This window comes from Falco peregrinus, chromosome 3, assembly GCF_023634155.1.
Source record: "Falco peregrinus isolate bFalPer1 chromosome 3, bFalPer1.pri, whole genome shotgun sequence".
Lineage (NCBI taxonomy): Eukaryota > Metazoa > Chordata > Aves > Falconiformes > Falconidae > Falco > Falco peregrinus.
In genome coordinates, this window is record NC_073723.1 from 15,242,491 (window position 1) to 15,263,898 (window position 21,408).

The following is a 21,408-nucleotide window of genomic DNA, read 5'->3' on the forward strand; positions in this document are numbered from 1 at the left end:
CTTCTGCCTGGCCTGCTTTCCTGCAGTTCATTCAAAGATCTGGAAGCCAGAAGGTGACAATCTGATCACTTTGACCATCTGCAGATCACAGACCGTAACTTCAAGTTAAATTAGGCCACAGCTTTTAAAAATAAAGATCAAACCTGCAACTCTGACTTAAGACTAAATCTGAGTGTTTCATGTTTGACTAGGTTGTTGTACTGATTGACTTTTAGGCTTCATTTTGTGTTTGTTTAGCAGGCAGGAGCAGCAGCTGCCGCTTAGATCCCCTCAATACTAAGCCCTAAGAAACAAGCCCTAAAAAACAAAAAAAAAAAAAAAAAAAAAGGAAGAGCTTGACATGTAACTATAAGGAAGAAGGAGGACATGGATGTTCAAAGAGGAGAGAGGAAATGTTTGAGCATCTCTCTGCTGCTGAACACTGAAGTCACGGTACACAAGGTAGGTTGGGTGTTTGAACAACATAGCTGTGGCAGCGTAGTGCTGTGTCTGGGATAGCAATTCCCTAAATCAGCCTCCGCGGGGCTTCAGTTCTTTTTTATGGCTACGCTGCTCCTACTGCCTGGATTAGCTGGGATATCAGTGCTGCACTCTGTACTTGCACTGTCTTATTTGACATTCATCAGTAGGTGCTTCCAGACTGTGCACAGGCACACTGGTAGATTTTGTGGGCATCCCAGCAGTGAGTTTAAACAAAATGATTGAAAGGGATCATGAGATAGGTTTGTGTGTGGATGGAGTCCTCCTCAATGCCTTTGGAGCTCTGGAGGAGAGAGCATGAGGGTGCTTGATGGAGCTTCTACTGAAGGTTGCATGGAGGTTGGTGTTAGAGACCAGCTAAAAATGGGATTACATCTTGTCACCCTAAATGAGAAACGAGAAGCTCTGAAGCACTGCGAAAATTTTGCTTGGTAAGACAGAGGAGACAGCGGAAGATTAGAAAGAGAACAATCAAATTCAACACCGCTTGTGTGCTTACAGTGAAACTGATATCCCACTTATTTCTATGGTTATATGGCTTCACTCTCCATGCACTGGGTCTTCTTATATTTAAGACTCCTAGGTCAAGAGGTCCTCAAGGTTCAAATCTTTCATGCCAGGAAATTATCCCTATGGATCTGCTTTTCAGCACCTTTCTCAAAGCATGTCCCACCAAAGCGGGACTTGACATTTTAAGGACAGTTTCACTCATGCTATAGACATTGTTGCCTTCTGTTCCTGTTTCTTAGATAGTCCTTGACCACTTTTTCAAGGACCAAATCTCTATTCTTCTGTCACTGAAGCTCAGGAGCAGCTCTTTGTCCGTTTTGCTCCTGAAAACTCTTTTGCAGAGTTTTTCCATTTGCAGTTTTCCTTCTTGTAAACATGATCCAGATGTTCCAGCTGAATGTTCATGTGGCTCTGCTACAGCACACTCTGTGTGTTTGTGTGTGGTTTACCAACCACTCCTGTGCTTTGTCATTCATGAGAATCCAGCTGGTCTATAAATAAGCCAAGCTAAAGCCATATTACCTTGACCAACAGATGTAATCCCTTCCTGGTTTCCTCTGATTTTAGACTATAACCTCTCCAACTGAACCACTTCTCTGTTTGAGAAGGGCCAGCACAACCTGCTGGGAGATGCTTGTCACCAGTCCCTCTGCATGCTTCCAAGAGAGCCTGTTGCAGCCTCCTGGCTGCAAACTCCAGATCAGCAGAAGCACTTGTGTTTGATTACTGAGATCTCTGGTGTCAGCCAAGGAGGTGGATATCAAACCTGTGCACATTGGGTGCTGCCAGCAACACATCATAAATAATAGTAATGGGGCGTAATTGCTCATCAAGCCAAATCATAGCCTGGAGTGCTCCATCTGGCCAAACTCCTCTTGATGTGAGTGGGAGCTCTGCCAGCGGGTGTGCAACAGGACTGGGGTCCCAAGCAGCGGTGAGTCTGATTCAGGTCCCCTTGAAACTATTGGGTGTCTTTGCACTAATTTAGAAGATTTTAGCTAACGTCTCTTGCATTACATTGCTTCCCAGCCAGTACGGCTACATCTGTGCAATTGTTACCCCAGATGGAACATGGAGGAGGAGAATTCCTGACACTGAGCAATGAGATTTTAGATTTAGAGAGGAGATGGAAACTCTTTCCTGTTGAGTCTTTAAAGCTGGTTTATGAGGGGGTGATTTGAGACTTGAAAATGGCCCGAACACCTGCCTTTTGGAGGGTACAACTGAAAAAACCCAACATGCAATTGATATCGGAAAGGATTGTGTCCCTGGTGTAAGGGCTATAAAAGCCAAGAAAGCTGGTGTGCCTGCCTATTAATCACCTATTGCTATTCGACATTGGTATGGCCCTTTGCAAGTGAAAATAATTTACTGCCCCCCCCACCCCTTCCCCAAGTATTTACCATCCCCATTTTGGTTTGAACATTTACAGCTGTGGTTCAAACTGTGATGAATTGGTTAGCTATAAATTTTCTTTCCTTTCCCCTTCTCCTTCCACCTCTTCCTATGTAAAGCTGGGATGGAGGTTAAGGCATAGGGTGTTATCTGAAGTAAGTGCTCTATTCTCAATGCCCCATACATCCTTGCTAATGTCTATAGCTCCCCTGTGGTATTGGGAAGTATCATTGCTATTGTAGTGTGGTAGAACAGGAGCTGGAGAGAGATAAATGGCCTAGTTATCAAAACTTCCTAGCCTCCCACAGCCCTCCTCGGGAATACAGCTATAAATGACATTCAAATGATGCTGATAGATGTTAGCTGAGCAGGGAGCAGAACGCGTGCGTTCCTGGTGCTGCGCTCGGGCCAGCCACTTGCTGATAATGTCGTGGAGATCTCAGCTAACCTGACACTGGCTGCTGACACTATAGCTGTGTGGGTGAGATACAACACTGCCTGCTCACATCTGCTTGTGGACAAATCTTTCGGGGTTGCAAAGGTTCAAAACCGCATGGTGACTGAGACATATTAATGCTGGAGCTTGCAGAGCTAAAAGCAGAGGTGTTTTGTTTTGTTTTTTTCCTTTAGCATAGGATCTGCTCAGTTTGGACCCTCAGAGGGTCAAATATCAGAGGGGAAACAGCCCCTTTTCCACCCAGCAATGCAATGACAAAAGTGTTATTTTTGAGTGACCTGGGACATCTGCAATAGTGCCCTGTAGTCTGGTCTAAGCAGTACAGCCTCTGCAGCCCTGTGGTGGGTCCAAAAATCGCCTCCAGGAGCTCCCTTTCCATCGGTGTTTTTCCTGGTGTGTGAAAGAGGAGAAGGACTGCTCAGATCATAAATCCCTTGGGGAACAGAGCTGGAGCAGCTAGAGTAGGTGGCCAATCTGCTTCTCTTATGAGTCTGGAAGGGCTCTTGGGTGTCTTGGCATCTCAATCAGGAGACACCACGGAAACTCGGCCATTTGGAGGAGGATGACCTCTCATGAAAACAAGCAGCAATCTGAAAGGCTTGGTCTTTTTTTTTTTTTTTTAAATTTTATTTTGTTATTAGTGTCTGGCAAGAAAGAAAGGCTTGATTAGACCCTTTGTACCTATCCACGACCACCCCCCCCCACCCCCTCCCCCCAAGGTGTAGCTACATGAATGCCCAGCCCTGCAGGCAGTTTTTTACTCAAGAGCAGCTCTTAGAGAGAGGGAATGTTTCTATTGTGTGGTGGCAGAAATCCCAGGACACCAAAGGTGCAGGCCACACAAAAGCTGTCTCTTCCCTGCAACCAAGAAATGGAAAGGAAAAGGGTACAGGGCTGTCAATCCCATCCCTTCGGGATTTAGGTGCGGGGCTGCACCGGGGTGCATGGACACACGCTAAAGCGGAGACATAGGTGTGTGTGTGGGTGGTGTCTTAGGTCCAGCGGGTCAGGGCAGACCCCCTCGGGGCTGCAGCTGGGCTTGGGCTCCGGCGCTGCTCCCTCGGGGAGCCACCGGAGGGGGGCGGGTCTGGGGGGGACCGGCCGCGCGGGCTGGGGCAGAAGCAGCATCTCCCGCAAGGGACCCGTGCAAAAAGCTGCTCCCCGGCGGGGCTGGGGACTGCCCGGGCGTGCTACCCCCCAACTCCCCCTCCGCGGGCAGAGGCTGCCGGTTCAGCTCGGCTCGGCTCGGCTGAAAGCGAACCACATCGGCAGGCAGCGCCTCCAGCCGCCCACCCGCCGCCTCTCCCGGCATCCTTCATCCCCATCCTCCCCTCCTTCCTGCTCCGGCGGTGAAAGCAACCCCCCGCCGGGGGCCGGGGATGCCCTCCCCCTCCCCTCCCTCCCCTCCAGCCGCAGCGGGGGAGGGGGGCTGTGATGCTGCAGGGGGATCCCCGGGTGTCGAGCGGGGTCTCCCCTTCCGTCGGCTGCCGGGATCTCCCCGCTCGGCGCCGGCGGCCCCAGCGGCGGCTGCTGGGGGCTGGCCACCGGGGACGCGGGCGGGGGGCAGCCCCGTGGCGGAGGGCCGGCGCCGGTGCCCCACGCAGCGTGGATGACTAGACACCCGGGGCTGGGGGAGCGGGGGGCGGGCACCCGGCTATTTGCTGGCTGCATACAATGGGCCACTCCCTAACGTGAGGGCTTGGGGGGAGGCAGGAGCTGGGAGGAGGAGGAAGAGGAGGCGGGGGGGGGGGAGGGGGGGGGGGAGGAAGGGGCTCGGGCATCGGGCTGGTAAATAAACTCCGCGATGATTTCCCTCCGTTGCGGCGGCCCAGGTGCCCGCCGGCGAGGATGACCTGACGGGGATGTGACTGCCTCCCCCCATCCCACCTTTTTTTTTCACCCCCCTCCCTCCCTCCATATATATATATATATACACACACACATAGATACATGTGTATATATATATAAACATATAAAGAAACCATCCGGGGGGGAGGGGCGGGGAGCGCGGATCATGGCCTTGGGGCTCCCGGGGCTGCCGCCGCCGATCCGCAGCTCGCCTCCGGGGCCCGCCGGCGACCATGGGGCTGAAGGCGCGGCGCGGTGCGGCGGGCGGTAGCGCGGCCGGCGGGGCAGCGGCGGCGGCGGGGCGGCGAGCGGCAGCCGGCGGCGTTGGCGACCCCGAGCAGGGCTCGCTGGCCCTGGGCACCGGCGCCGACCGCGACGGGACGCTGCTGCTGGAGGGCGGCGGGAAGGAGGAGGGAGGCAAGCGGAGCCCGCCGGGGCTGGGGCTGCTGGCGAAGACCCCCCTGAGCCGCCCGGTGAAGCGGAACCACGCCAAGTACCGCCGCATCCAAACTTTGATCTACGACGCCCTGGAACGACCCCGCGGCTGGGCGCTGCTCTATCACGCCTTCGTGTGAGTACGCGGGCGCGCAGCCCCCGCGCAGCGCGGAGCGGGGCTCCCCCGGGGGCGCGTCCCGGGGCGGCGGGGGGCTGCCCCCCCGGGGTGCCCCCCCGAGGCCACCGTTTTGCTTTATCATTCTGGGCGTAAGGCGCTGCGGGGGGCTCGCTCCAGCAGCGGGGGGGGGGGGGCACGGGTCGCATTCCGGGCTGTGCTGCTGAGCGGTTTTACTTTTTTTTTTTTTTTTTTTTTTTTCCCCCTGTCGTCGGGCTCTCCGAGCTGAGCAGCTGCTGTTGGGGCCGGGGCTCTCTCCTGGGCGTACCCCCGCGTTGCCTGGGGGCGGCATGCCCCAGCCTGTGTGCCTTAGACCCTGGGAAAGGGATGCCAGAAAGACCAAGCTCTGGGCAATTTTAGGGCTCCGAGTGCTTCAGGGGAACACCGCTGGCTTCAGCTCAACCTCCCGCGTTGCGTTGGGTTGAACCAGCTGTTACAAACCCCGAGCGAACGGGAGCTTTCAGTAGTTGAAAGCGTCAAATGAAAACCATCGGGTTTGGGGTCCATAAGCGTCACCCCGCAGCACGTGGAACCCAGGCACCGCAGCACTTGTCAGCCAGAAAGTTAAACTGACCACCAGGGAACTGAGATGAAATAAACTCCTTTTGCGGCCCAAAGGTGACAAGTCAAGTTAATCCCCACTGTTTTGCGTGCCTGAAAATTCTGGTCCTTTCAGTTTTCACAAGAAAGATAGAAAAATTAGATCTGTTTGCTGCATAGAACGGGATTGGCTGAGTCCTATTCAAATAACTGTGGTTTTCGGTGTTGTGAATGTGTTTGAAAACTGACGGGATTATCAGTGATCACGGTGTTACTGTTTTTCTTTAATGCTGTAATGTGTGCCGAGCCCTGTGTGGTAGAGGATTTAAGCAGTAATTTCTGAAATTGGTTTATTTGCCAAAGACAAATGAAGTGCTCCAGGCTTCACGGGCTGTGAGCCTGGAGCTGGGTCTTGGGAAGTCTTGATCTTTGGTGAGGTCTTTACAAATAAACAACTTGAGTGTAGGGCTGCGATTTTACCTCCAGGCAAATTTCTTGCTGGTGTTTGCAGGGCTTTAGCCCTGGGCGAGGAGTAAGAGGCAGCGTTCACTACTGATGTGCTGCTGTGTACCCCTCACTCGTTGCTGCTCCCCTCTTTTGTTTTCGTAAAGTGGGACTTAGGTTCCTGCTTTACAGCTTAATTTCTGTGGAAAATGTGGACACTGGATGCTGTGACACTTTTTCAGTTCTTGCGCCCCTTTTTGCTATAGGAAAACTGTTAGCGGGCAGGGAGTGTCAGCATTTGGGGTGTATTATGTTGGGAAGGCTTTTTGGTCTGGAGCTTGCTGTTCGATCGTGCTCAGTATTGCATAAAGCTGCTTCTTGTTGGGGAGAGCTGTGTCTGGATGGAGGGGCACCCCATTCATCCTGCCGTGGTCAGCCCCCCCACACTGCATAAGTGAGGCTTTAGCACATGCCAGAGTGTTATGAGCAGTTGGCATCTCTCTGTGGGCAGCTGTGGCAGCTGGGTCAAACCCATGCCCAGGCTCATGTCTGGATATAAGCAATAGGACAGTGGATGAGTCTAGAAAGGCTCAGGCGAGCTGAGAGATTCGTGATCATTTGCAATGGTATAAGAATTTCCGGTTGCAACATTTGTTTTAGATAGCTCTCTAGACGGGTGATTAACCTGAGGATCCTCATGCAATATGGATCATAAAATGAGAAAAAAAATTGAATATGTTTGTAAGGTTTGATGCTTCTTAGGAGTGGACCTGACATTCTGTGTGGCCAACTTCTCTTTGGGGACTACACAGTTCTGCAAAACTGAGATGTGAGTCTGATCTGCTCGCATGAAAGTCAAGAAGTCTTGTTACTCAATATTAACTCAACATTAATGAGAAAAACACTTTTAGGACTTCCTTATCCTTCAAGGAAGTAAAATACACAAGTCCTGGTCTGTCAGCCCACCACAGACATCCCACCCCTTCCCAGGACACCCAGGGGGCTCAGCAGTCCAAGGCTGCCACACTGTGTTTCTGTTCAGTCTTGGCTCCTTCTGAACTCAGGAGAAGTTGTGGGTTCTTACCTCGCTGTAGGATCAAATCCTACAAAAAGGAATCTGCCATAAGTGATGGAAGACCATGCTGAGATTTTCCTGACAGAGCTGGTTCCTGTGACTGGAGAACGATGGCCTGCTTGAGAGCAGGAGCAGTGCAGTGGGAAAGCAGCACCTAAATTGATATCCACAGTCTGTTCTTTCTTTCAGATTAACTGTCTTTTAACCTTTTTCCTTCTGAAAAGGACAGTCTCTCATGCTGGAGGTGCTGCTATGACACTGTGTAGTGCCATTCCAGCAGCCCCTCATGCTTCTTTTCACACTGGAACAGTTTATGCTTTTCCTTGGGTAGGTGACAGATTGCCAGCCCTTCCATAAAATCTACAAATTTAATGCTGTTTTAATTTTTGAGAAAAGTCCCATTTATCTTAATGACATGCTACACTTTGTCTCAATATTCTGAGTAACTTTTCAATAAACACTATGCAACCAAAATTCAGAGTAAGAAGGTTCCTCTCATATTAAAACAAAACCAAAACAAACCACACCAGAGAATAAACAACTGAGGGCCAAAAGGGATTGCAGCATGGGTGGATGTGATGGGCTCCTTATAGATCCAAACATTCGGAGGTGTTTAATGAAAAGATGATGCAAAGGGCTCCAGTGCTGTGTATATCCCAGGATTTAAGAGGTGGGAAGCTGCTGATGGAAGAGGGTTGCAACTTTCAGGACACGCCGAGGGTGTTGTGTGGGGGCAGGAAGGGGCTTTGCAAGGCTCTTTGCAAAAGCTTTGGATGCCAGAACTTTTAAAAGGGTGGTACAGATGGGATCTCATTAAATCGTACAGTGATGCCCATATGGCTGCAAAGGGGTCATGATCCTTTGTGTATCTCACTGTTATAATGTGCACACAAATAAGGTTTGATGCGGTGCCTGCTGTAGACGCTCCCTTTACTTTAGGTGGGGTTAGAGCTACTGAAATGCGTCAGTCTATTGAAATAATTCAGTGAGAAAGCATAAATGTGGTCAGGCCCTACCATGCCCTAGGGACAAAGATGCAGGGGAGAAAGGGAGAAATTCCTGGTGGCAATTTTAGTGTTCAGCTTTCACTGGTGGTGATTTACGGAAAGTGACATGAGATAATTTCTTTGTGATTCTTCCTCCTTCCTCGCTGGGCACAAGTGAGTTTGTCCAAGCCTATCCTTATAGCAAAGAGAAAGGTGATTTGGTACTAAAGAAGCTGATTTTGTTTCCTTCACCACTTGAAAACATTTATTCTCTGGCAGCTCTGCTAGACAGGGGATTTACTAAACATCCAGGAGGTTCCCATCTTTCAGGACACCAGAGTTCACAGACTTCTTGGCAATATGGCAGTATCTAATGGCATAGATGGTAAAAGAAAATTGATTTTCCCCTGAAAATTTTCACCTTTGTAAAGCTAAACTCCTGTTGAACATTTTCATTAAAAAAAAACCCAATCTTGTTTAAGCTTTGTGGGTTTTAATTTGGAAACGTCTCTTGGGGGTTGCAGGTCATGCTACAATCTATCCCTGCTCCTTTCTGAACTAGTCTCCCTGTAGGTATGACTGCTGTTCCTGTGATGTACTGTATTTTCCTTTGTGTTGAGCAACGCAATATATTGTATGAAGCCCCTGTGATTGTTCCTGGTGGGATGTGTACTTTGGCCAGGGATACCGACTTGAGACCTGTTCACCTCCAGAAGCCATCCAAATGCTTTGTTTATGCACAGAACCATAAATGAAGCAAATGAACCGGATCATTTTTAATTGTAAGCATTTTTTTTTTTTTTTGGTAGATAATGAGCAGAGTCCAGAAAGATTACAAAATACAGATCCAGACTGCACTTGCAATCTGTGGAAAATTTTCAACCTGACTTAAAGAAAAAAGAGGCTAAAGGAGAGGTAGCTAGGAGATACTCTTATTTTCATACCATTCTCTGAGACAGCTGTAACCTTTAGTTTCATGGAAAAAGAAGACCAGGAAAAGGCTTGGGAGTAGGTTTTCTTTTGTGGGACAGTGTGTAATATTGACTGCACTCTGCTGGTGTAGATCACCACGGCATGCTTGCTGATGAGAGAGGGAACCGTGGGGAACAATTGAAAACCATTCCCTATTTGCCATGCAATCTTCTTTCAATACCACTTAATACCTGGAATAAGAAGAGGAGGCAGAGTCATGCGATTCAACAAATCATCAATATTTCTGGGAAGCACCAGCAAGCACCTCTTGCATGACTGATTGTAGGTGGGTGGTTTGCAGAAAAGAGTGTTGCAGAACTTGGGGAATAGGTTGGAGGTCTTGGAACTTTCCGTTATTTTCCTCTTAACCCTTAAGGAGATACTACGTAAGATGTGCTGATCCACCAGCCTGTGTCAGCCATCTGTGGTGATATGGGAATAGGTTCGGGGTAAAAAGAAGGACAATTATGAATCCTTCCTTGGCCTGTTTGGCATGGACTTGTCTCTAAGTGAGTCCCCAGAGCAGCAGAGCAAGCCTGGTCCATTAGCAAGTGCCCTTTGCTTATGTGTTCGCCAATACGAAGTCTGTTTTAATTATTTATGCTAATTCAGCGTAATGCATGGATAAATATTCTGCAGTATACTTTGTAAAAAATAATGAAATCTTAGTCATTGGAGACCTCACTGCACACCTCTGCTATTCCATCTCCGCTGAGGCTTGTGGAGTCCGTCCTGGGTTTGCGTGTGGTTTAGCGAGATGTGATGGTATCTCAGCCACTGGGAGCAGCCAACATCACAGGCTGTAGTCACTGGCTGCTGAAAGCTGGGGTTTGCTGGTAGGAATGAGAAGGGGCAGCAGAGCCTGGGGGAGCCACAGCCTGTATAATGTGGGTGGCTTAAGATCCCCAACTATAGCTTTGGAGTCACTTCAGCAGCTCGTATGTGCCCAGTGCTTCTTTAAGCACGTAAACTACCTCTGAAATTACAGGCCTTTTGGTGGGAATAGGTGGGTTTTCACTACAGCCTCAGATCTCCTTGCAAGGGCCTTGGTGCCCATAGCAAGACGCACTCCCGGAGTGGGTACCCACAGGTTGGGTGGGTCAGCCTGTGCACTTGGCACTGCCATGGCTACACTGCTAACTCGCTGAGCTGTGGAGCTGCTCATGCCTGCTTGATTGATGTGTTTGTGGGAGCTGCAGGTGCACAGCTGCCTGTAGCACAGGCGTACACCTCAGTGTCCCCCAAAACCCCTTGGGATGCAGGTCCCTGAGCAGCCTCTGCAAGTGCAATCTGCCACTCGCACCAGGTGATGCAGCCTTATAGGGGTGGGCGTCAAGATCTATGAGGGATGGTGCAATGTACGGGTGAGCATTGGAGCCACCAGCAACAGCAAATAGCAGCTGGTCTTTCAATGCTGTCAGCTCAGCCCAGGAATAAGCCCCTCAGAAAGAACTCATAGCGCCTGGTGTAATTTCTATAAAACAAAACAGTCCCAAATTTCATCATTTTGATGAGCGGAGGTACAGCAAAGCCCCTCTGTCAGCCAGCAGATTTTTTTCTTCTCTTTTGAGAAAGCTGGTAGTGAAAAGCAGCACCATCTCAGTGGTACCCTGGCAGTCCTGGAGACACTGTCTGTGGTAAAGCCCAGGACTAGACTTGTCACAGTATCTCCAGCCCAGCATCTGGGAGTCTGGTTGGAGGTACCACTTGGTTCATAAAAGCCGTCTCAGTTTCTTCTTGTGTCTCTCTTTTTCTCCTCACAGCAAACATCAGATCGTCACAGGGCACAGCAGGGTCTGGGCACTTCTGGGTTGGCTGCCAGGCAGCAAGGCCACGTGGGTTTTACTTCTTTTTTTTGGACCTGAGTTTTAATGGAGATTAGGGAAACATTTTCAAAACGAGCAGTGAGAGACTTTCCACACCTGTTTTGCTCATTTTAGTGCAGAATGTAGGAACATTCAAAACAAACTTAATGGAAAAAATAGTAACTAAAGACTATGCATATTAACAGTGGGATTAAAAAAATCTTTGCATACATATTACGCCAGTAATTTACCAAGTACTGTGTGCTTGAGTGTGTTCAAGTGAACATGAAGGTGCCCCAGCAGTTTCTACTTCTCCCAAACATCACGCCAAAGGCTACTCACCCAGCATCTTTCTGTTCTTTCTTTGGGGCTCCCTGTATCACTTGATTAAATCCTTTTTATTTATAGCTTAGCCAACAAAAAAACCTGCACGTGTATGTAAAGCACAATTCTGTGCCTCTTGGTCTGTAAAAATCCTTTCCAGCAGTGAGATGTATGTGCAAGGTCAGGTGATGTTATGCATATTCAAGGACAAGGTCTGAACCTGAGTAATTTCTGTCTAATTTAACAGCTGTAAGAAACTTTCCCAATAAAATCAGTCAAGGGAGTGTTAAGTTCATTTATATCTTGTTTAAAAACATAATAGATTGGTGACCTTAGACACAGCCAGGCAGCTGGGTGTTTGGGCCCTGCATGGTATAAATAAATGATAATGTTTATTCTTGTATTTAATAATGGTATATTCCTTTCTTGTATTTAATAATGCTATATTCCCTTCTTGTGCGTGGAACTTTACAGAAGGAATGGAGCCACAGAGACATTGCATCTGCTATTGCTTCTGGCAGATACTGTATTAAATGGGCTAACTTAAATATTAATAGCTTTACAAGGAATATGGTCCACAAAAGCTGTTAAGTATATGCTGCCTTCTGTCTTAGGATGATAGCTGGGAAACAGCATTTTCTGTGGAAATAGGGACATGCCCAGGGATATTTAGGTTCATGGTAACCTACTTTGGAAAAAAGCACTCTGGGAGAACTTTCAGGCTGGAAATCTGTAAATTGCCTTCCTCAGCCTTAAGTGAGCAAACTGATTAAGAGCATGTTTAACTTGGAGCAAGTGAAAGGTCCCACTGATGTCACGAGGAACCTATCCAAGGTGACACTGAGGTCATCCCAAGCAGAAGAGTGTGACAGATTTGGTGGAAAGCATCACTAGGTATCATCACCTTCCTCTGCACAACAGCTTGCTGCTCTGCTTGGGCCTGGTGAGGTGAGATCCTCCTAAGCTATAGATCAAGGCCTGTGGTGGATCTTGTGGAGGATCCTCCACAGGCCTTCATCCCCTCCATACCTTAACAGCCACCTCTGGTTACAGTCACCAGGATAACAACTTGCCCTCCTTAGAGGCACTGCCTTTTGCTCATTTGTGTGGGTTTTGAAAACCAGGCTGGAGTTATGTATCTCCAACACTGCTAAATCTCAGTGTGGAGAGGTGCTGAGACCCTGGCATGATAAGCATCCAGTGCCTCTTGAGGTGGCATGTGCTCTCACTCCCTTCTCCTACATGCATTTATCTTGCCAAAGTCTTTTCTACTTCACTTTTTTTAGGTTGCTGGTAGATGGTAGTGGAGCATTACGAGTTCATTGTATGGCAGTGGCAGTGGAGCAATCCTAATCCTCTCTGGGTTGGCTCTTGTCTTTTGCTTCCTTAGACTTTACAGACTTTATTTCATTTTATGGGTACTGGCATCTCGCTTGTCCTCCCTGTTGTCAGAGTTGCATGGATGTGTTTTGCATTCCATTGCCAACCTGTATTAGTCTGTGATTGTCATGTTGACTCTCCAGTGGTGTTTTTTAAACTCAGATGCTTTTAATTTTTACTTTCTTCTGTCCTTGCTGGTGTTTTGATCACCTTCCAGATTAGTACCTCGGAATTCTGTTAACATTCAATTTAATTCTTTTTATAGATCATTAAGGAAGCACTTAGTAAGACCAGAACTAAGAAAATCCATTCAGCATTTCACTAAATAGCAACTTCCCCCCTTCCTGGTTAATACAATATCATTTTTTATGGCTTTATTTATAGCTCTGAAGCTGGTTTTTAATTTTATGTAGTTTCTCCCAGTCACCTGAATTAATACTAGAACTAGACAGTGCACCTATGTCACAACAGCAAATATTTCCTCATTTCTTTTTTATTCAGACCTGATTGTTGGGCTATGTTTATCTGTTTAGTTCAGTAATCTGCCTTTAATTGTTATCTTCCCATCTCAGATTTTTCATGCTTTTGACATGGCAAGTGTGTATCTCGTATAACAAAATGATTCAATGTTCCTAGTGCCATCCACCACTAGAGTAGAGCTAAAGCAATGCTGAAAGCTTTGCCCCGATCCATTCAAGTCCTAGTTCTTATATATTTTATAGGAGCCATTAGATCTGGCTAACACCTGACTTTGGGTGAACGACAGAGATGTTAATCCTAAACCAGAAGACTCTTTACAGGGCATTCCACACTGACTGTAAATATAGAGAGTCTAAAATTTTCTGTTTCCAGTGGGGATGTTGTAGAAGCAAGTACAGCTGTTGAGGGTCTGATAGCGAAATCCCCCAAGCGCACGGTGGGGAGCTGCCCACCAGGCTCTCAGCAGTGCAGCATCAGCTCTGCTTATCTTTGTTCCCTTCATGCCGCTCCATGCACCACTCAGAGTGTTTATGAGGAGGGATTACACCCTGAGGAGGGAATGTCAAGAGCAGCTGATTGAAATTGCAGGGGAATTAATTTAGGAAGGTAATTACACAAACTGGAATTTGCTTTTCTACCTTTGCTAACACTGCTGCTCTTGTGAGACATGCTGGAAGAATTTCAATGCACACAACTGGCTGGGGCTCTCTGATCAGACCTCAGACACTGCACGGTGGCATCAGATGCACAGGGCCGTGGCTCAGGACCAGCCTTGCACTGCAGCTATGGCAGCAGCTTTTTTCATGCCTAGAGAAGTCATTGACCATGTCTAGACCGATTGGCAAAACCGTGTCAGGGATGTTCCCAAGCAGTGATACACACTGGCCGGCAATACGACATTGCCGGATGACCCGTGCCATGGTTTTAGTCTGAGACAACTAAGTGGCTGGGGGTACAGCAAGTGTGGTGACAGACCTGGGACCGCTCCCAGTGGGCATCTGTGTGTGGCTCCCTGCTTTAGAGGCAAGTGAGGTCGGTGATATGGACACTGGTCATGCCAGCTGGCCTCATGGAAAGAGAGCAGGACAGAGTATCTTTGAGTTACTAGAACAGAGATAATTGTTACATGTGAGATCTTGAAACTTTGAGGATATCCTCCTGAGTCTATTTAAAAAGCCACTTTGCTTTGGGATAAGACCCTTCACTTAGATAAAGACCCAAGAAATCCTACCCCACTGAAATAGTATAGGTTTCACCCTATGTGTGTGTCCAATAACACGTTTTGTTTTCTATACCCTTTCCTCTTCCTGTTCATGGGACTCTGCCAAGGCTTTTGCCTTTTCTGTTTCAACATTCCTTGTGCTGATCAAACTCCCATGGAAGTTTAAATACTTCACCCTCACATCTAGGCATATTAGCAAAAGAATATTTTTTTGTGGTACTAATCCAGGAAGAAGAGTCCAATGATCTTTCATTACCAAACTTCTTATATCTTGTGTAAAACACAGAAGAAGATATTGCTAGTTGCCTTGTTGCTGATATTTGGACATTTCTCCTGATTTTGTCTCATTCATTATTGTAGGTGTTGCTCCATTACCTCATCAGGTCCTGGGTGCAATGACACTGTGCAGAGGTGGGATCTGGCAGATCATGTTCATGGCAGTTTCTGCTCTCTGAATATGGCATTATCACATGGTGCATTCTCAAATACATTAATCTCTCCAGTGCTAAATTACTTAGAACAACTGTATTTCCCCTTTTCTTCAGGGCTTGAGAGGCAATCTCTCAACATTCACAACGGGATCCATCCATCTAACACTTTATCTGAGGTAGCTGTCTGGACTCCTTTCATAGCTGCTGAAGAAAAACAGGAAATAGAACTTTCTGGAGCACAATTAATCTCATCCTAAAGATGATTCTAAAATAGGTGAAATTAATTACCTCTCGAGTGCCTGAAATTTTCCACCGACTACAAAGGAGACCTCAGGTGACTAACTTGAATTTAGGTATTTACAGTGGAAACACCTGGCAGATAGGAACCTTTTTGCCTGACCTGAAAGGCAGGACTCAAAGCCACGTTAAGATAACTAGATTTAGATAAGTTCGTGTACAGTTCTGTGTGCGCAATAGGTATTGAAGTTCTCTTTGTAGTCAGCGGAGATCGAGTCAATACAGTCAATAGATTTTATGGTGCAATTCATCCAACCAGATGTAGGGGACTGCTTTACATGGAGATAAATCACAGCTTCAGCTCCATTGAGCAATTCTCCACTGTCTATAGCAGGAGCTGAGGTGATGATCTCTGGTAAATGTCTGCAGTAAAAGCTACTTTCTGACAGATGAGTCCTACCTCTAAAGGCACGAGGAATATGACTTTTACTATTATATTGGCTTTTACTAATATTAGGCTCAACATAAAATTCTAATTCCCTTCCCTCAATAGCTGTGTGTATGTGGCTACTTATTATTCCAGGTCACACAGGTCTGTAGTCATCCCTGACATTATGCCAGAGAAAAATCTGATGATGTAGTTGATGTCCTCAGTTTCATCATCCTACTTAACGCTGCCGATTTCAGTAGCTTTAAGATATTTCTCTAGTTGGGAGTCTTGAGTTTATCTTTCCACTTTCCCTTTGTTCTCTTCCACTTTCTGTTTGTTCTCTGGTTTGCTATGGGGTCTATCTCCCTGAGCCCTCCCATGAATTTGCCCTTGATTTATAATCATAGTTGCAGTTGATCTTGAGGTCATGCTCAAACCCAGACTTTACCTCTTGTACCAAGCTTCAAATCCAAGGGCTGCGATTGTCTCTGTTTTCCCTCCATCATCTTCTGGCCATTCGGGATTTACCTGGGCACAGGAATTACCGTGGTGGGAGTTTGCCTGCAGCAGTCCCGCTTCTTCCTATTCCTGAAATTCTGTCCATTTGCATTGCTCCTCTTATCTCCATCACTCAAAATTAGCTCCCCAAATCAATGAACAGACAACACTGTGTTCTAGAAGGTGTCTTTTAGGGACCAGAAGACACTTTCTGGGTGGCTTGGACATTGTCCTTTTGAAGCCTGTAACAAATGTAGAAGGTCAGTTTGAACAGCCTGGAATGAATGAGGCTGATTGTGAGGGTTGTTCGTAGGCTTACACTCTTTTTTATGTGCTATAGTTTTCCCTGTAAAGCTGGAGACTTCATAGATATCTACGGTAGGAACCATTCAGTATTTTAGAGGGCGTACTCACTTTCATTCACGAGCTGAATCAGTAAACTAGCGTAATTGAACCTAATACTGAAATCATCAGAGAACTGGACAAAATCTGAATGCATGAAAATGCCCTGACACAAGGAAGTATTTTTGGGTGGTGGTGTATTCCTTTAACAGCTGCTAGTTTGTGTTTTGCTTGTTTTTGCAGAAATCCTGAGCCAGCAACCTCTTTTAGTCATGTCAGTGCAAATGTAGAGTAAATCTATTAAACTCAGAACAATTAGATTTGGCTGCTGCACCACAAGCTTGTTCTGGACCCACTACAAAATCTTTTCATTTTATGCTGATATTCTGCTAGCACCAGAGGCCAAGGTCAAGGTTCTCACCACTGGTGAGGTATTTCCCTGCAACAGCAAACTTGCCCTCCTAGTAAGGTAAGACACTTGAGGAATGGGGTAAATAGGAGAGATGGAGATCCCCTGGCAAGATAGCAAGTGAGCACCAACCTGTCCCAGAGCTGCCAGTACTCACACCATGGTGTTCGCAGCTTGTTTCCTTCACATTAGAAGCTGGCTTATTAAGCGTGGAGTCTTTCCTTCCCTCTCTGCTCCCCAGAGTGGAGAGAGGATTTTTCCTCCCTCATCAGCACAGTTATTTATTTAACAAATACAGTGCAGATAAGCTGGGGAAGTTAAGCAAGCAAAGCACCATCTTTCTGCCCATTTCTTGGTGTAGGTCGTGTCTGATGTTGGAGCTGTAGGAACGAGTTGACAACTACAACCATAAAGCGGTTTAGTTTGGAAGGTTTTAGAGGTCTCCAGTCCAATCTGCAGAGCAGGGCTGACTTAAAAGTCAAATCAGGTTGCTCAGGACTGTACCCAGTTAAGTTTCATGCATCTCCAAGATCTGAAATACTTTATATTATGAGGAGTGATAAATTTGGTCGCACCTCTGCACCTCCCAGAATATGTTGTTTTATGCATTTCTCATAATGAGCACACTTCTAGGCCCAGAGTCATGGAAAGTCTTCCCTCTCCTTTTCATTCAATCCTGAATATGCATGGACAGAAGTGAGACGTAACATCTGGACAGGGATGCTGGCAGGTCAGCCCACTCTGGAGGAAACAAGGCTTGTATTAACCACAAAGTTGCTTGCCGCTGGGCTAACTAGCACCGATGTTGTTTAGGTTTGGTGTACTGACACTGGGAAATACTAGAGGTAATCTTTAGTGTAATGAGTAGAGTTCACTGAAAATAGGAAACCTTTCCCAAAGGCTTCTCTTTTCTTTTTTTACTGATGTTGTAATTCGACGTTTCCACCAAGTTTTCATTGTTCAGAAGAGTCATTCAGTCTCCAGGAATTTATCCCTACTCTACACCTCCTTCTGACTTTCCCATCTCTTTCTCCCTGTCCCTTCCTCACACAATCCCATCTTCTTTGGTGGCATTCATCACCTCTCTACGGAGGTACAGCACCAATCACTGGATCATCGAGCTGTGCTCTGTGTGTGACCCCTCAGCCTTTCATACTTTACATAACTACAGCAGTAGAATTCAGTCTAACTTACTCAGTTGGCCTAAGTGCTGATAGCAGTTTGATGGAGCTGACATAACAATTTGTCTCTTACCCAGACATAGCTGTATTTACTTTTTGGTCTTTTTTATACCTTTTTTTTAACTGACCGGACTTTGACATTGACTTCACCTATGTCAGGACTAAAATTGTGCCTCTAATTCCCTCAGAGTAGGGACTCAATAGGAATTACATTGTCTGTAATGTGCGAGGTAGTTTTGATGCAGGAATTGTCTCTGAATCACCTTGTGTTTCACCATCATTAGTATCTTTTTTAGGTTGCACAGCTCCCTGATATTGAACCCGGCATCTGGTGGTAAGGTAATCCTGCTGGACTTTGAGCACAGCCCGAAGTTAAGAGTCCTTATGCAAACAGCATCACTGTAGGAGAAGCTCTTAGAGTTGTGATTCAGACCTTCTGAGTCTTCTCAGACTCTGAGATTCAGATACTTCTGAGTCACTGCTCCTGATCACTCTTTGCTCCAGGGGTGATGGTGGTGTTAGAGAGTTATTTATTGATGACCTGTGTAGGTAACCGCTTTCTTGCAGTGACTCAGCTGTTCTCTCCAGAAAGAGGGAATATGAAGTGAAGGTGTACACCCATCTCTCTCTTCCCAGAAAGGGTACAATCTGAGCTAATACCTGTCCCTTGAGTTTATCCACTTTCCTGGTTATCCACTTTCCTGGTCTCAGTGGAAGGAGGAAGAGGTTTAGGAGCACCACATACAAGTTAACCCCTGATCTGCATGCCACTTTGTACACAGCCTGAATCACACTTGCAACTGTTGCTCCCAGAGTCAAGAAGACAATAAGAGGTCCTGCTTTGCAGCTCGGTTTTCTGCCAGTGTTGATAAGCAAGAAAAATAAAGGATGGGAGCTCGTGGTCAGAAGATTTTCTCTAGTGAGTGAGCATATAGGCAGGACTGAACGCTGTGTCTTGCTGCCTGAATCACTGCATTCCCCAGCAAATGGGATGAGAGGACAACGTTGCTCCCAAAGACCAAAGCAGGACATAATCACCTCCAAAGCAACACTTTGCTGGAGATCATAGGAAAGCTTTTGTATTATAGAGTAGTATCTCATAGTTTTCTGGAAACAGTAACTCTAAAGAAAAGATTATTAGGATGAGTGAAGAAAAGAGATTTTGGGCAGATGGAAATGTGTCAGTGCTCATCTTCAGTGGCGGTGTTTGTTTTCACTTATTCTACCTTGACATAATTTCCAAGCAACTTGAAGCAGATGATGTATTTATAAGCACTAATCTGAGTGCTCCATCAATGCTTGTTCCAGGCTATGAAGATGGGGAGTTTGTGTTATAGCAGAGGGCTTTTTAATTGCAAAGATAATGATATAGCAACAGTTGGAAGATGATGCAAGATAAATTCAGGCTATAGATAAGGTCTAACGGGGAAGCAGATATTAGCTTGAAGAATTTGCACAAGAAATTATCAATTTTCCACTTGTTATTTTTAAACCTGACTTGGAGAATTTTCCGAAAGACAGCTGTAGGCTGTAGCTTAGCTGCAAAATATGGGCTTAAATCAATAATTCTGCATATTGTTGGCTGGTGATTAAGCAGGACTTCAAGTTCTAACCAGAAATATGGTGGAGGTTTGGTTTTTGGGGGTTTGTTTGTTTGTTGGATTGTTTTTTTATTAAATTCAGCAACAGATAAGCAGACAAGCAATGAAGTAACTCAGGAAAAAGAGATTCCTCTGTTTCATGACGGGATTGTTGACATCATAATGTAAAGTAGCATAAGTAGTAGCTGTAATAGTAATTGAACTGGGATTCTTAGGACTAAATGTAGATGTCTTCCCTGTTAATGTCTAAACATGGCCAAGTCATTTCAATCTCCTCAGTTGCCAGTAGGAGTATTGGTGATTGTTCAACCCATCCTGAAGTAAATGAGGACACTGATAAACCACATCCTGATTACCAGAGATGATACCAAATAAATAGATAACCCTTGACTATAACAGGAACTTCAATACATAGCTTAGGTGCAGACAGCTACATTACAAACACTAACTTTAAGTGAGATGAATCTCATCCTAATCACATTGTTGAAGGCCTTGCAGGGATAATAACTTTACACAATACTCTGGACAAGAGGTTAAAATAGAGCCAGCTTCTTTGACCTTAAGATGACTGCCCCAAATATTCAAGTCTCATACAGTCTTAAGCCTGGAACACCTTTCTCAGAGCAGGTAAATACATGAGCCAAGATCATCAAATTTCTGCAACATCGGATTCTGATTCATCTTGTACCTAAATCTTGTTGTGGTGCCTCTTAAGTTCCCATTGTGTTTCTGCAGGACTCTGGTGATGTCCCCCAAGCTCCAAGTATGTGCAGAAATGAAAGGTCGTCTAGCATAGCTTTGCTGGACTGGGCTCAAAAATCATTGCTGGTTCCATTGGGCAATGTAGCCCTTAAATTGATAACCAAATAATAATTGTCAGGATGTGGGTTTTTTTTTGGTTTTTTTTTTTTTTTTGTCTGGAAAGGGCCTCAAGTTAATGTTATCTCATCCAGGGCACAAATATCTAGATGTATCTCTGAGTTATTTTAAAAAAGTAATTGCAATATGGTCATTCCTTCACAGCTGTCAGCTCTGTTGAAGAGTGGGATGTAATTTTTAGGTGTCCATGCAGTCTCTTTGCCACTGATCCTGCAAGGGGAACAGATGGACCTGTCTGGTTTCTGCCTTGTCCAGAGGGGGGAAAAAAAATAAAATTCAGCCCACTCGATTGAAAAAAAAGGTGATGGCAATGGAGTAAGCAATAAAGCCTATGTTTTTTTTAGAGTGAGGTAAGAGTAGCAATGGTGCATGGGAGAAGCTGGCAGCTGTGAACACAGTTCCAATGATGATGACAAAACAGCAGGTGAGCTGGAGAAGGAGGCGAGGAAGATGCTAGAAATAAAGCTGCAAAAGGGAGAAGAAGTGTAACTGTGGGAGGTAAAACAGAAGAAAGAGGGAATTAAGGCTACTCTTGTAGGTGAACGTGTCAGGCATTACTTAATGAAGGTGCTGCTTGTATAGAGAAAATAACTTAATTGCCCTCCTGGTGCTTTGGTGCCTGCTGTGGGCAAGTTGCCTCTTTTCCTCTAATTGCAAAGTGTCTTCTGTGTAAAACCTGTCATTGCTGTTGGCCTACATGGGAGACCCTGTGTGCTCCGGGTGGACCGAGGACAAGCCCAAGACCTGGTTCAACAGTAAGGTGTCTTGGCCAGGTAGTGGTGGAAAATAGCTGTTTGTTGCTTAAGGTATTCCGGCTCTGTGGGCAGCCAGGGGACCGTGATTTCTGATGTGTATCCATCTTCTTTGTAGAT

The 21,408-nt window shown here is 46.3% G+C and overlaps 1 protein-coding gene across 1 annotated transcript in view; it reads left to right on the forward strand.

The window, feature by feature from the left end:
- The first annotated feature begins 4,881 nt into the window (after positions 1-4,881).
- KCNQ3 (potassium voltage-gated channel subfamily Q member 3) overlaps positions 4,882-21,408 on the forward strand; it is a 203,561-nt gene continuing 187,034 nt past the window's right edge. The window contains exon 1 of the mRNA XM_055800995.1: positions 4,882-5,261. Coding sequence (XP_055656970.1) covers positions 4,924-5,261 — 338 coding nt within the window. The 5' untranslated portion in view covers positions 4,882-4,923. The remainder of the gene's footprint in view (positions 5,262-21,408) is intronic.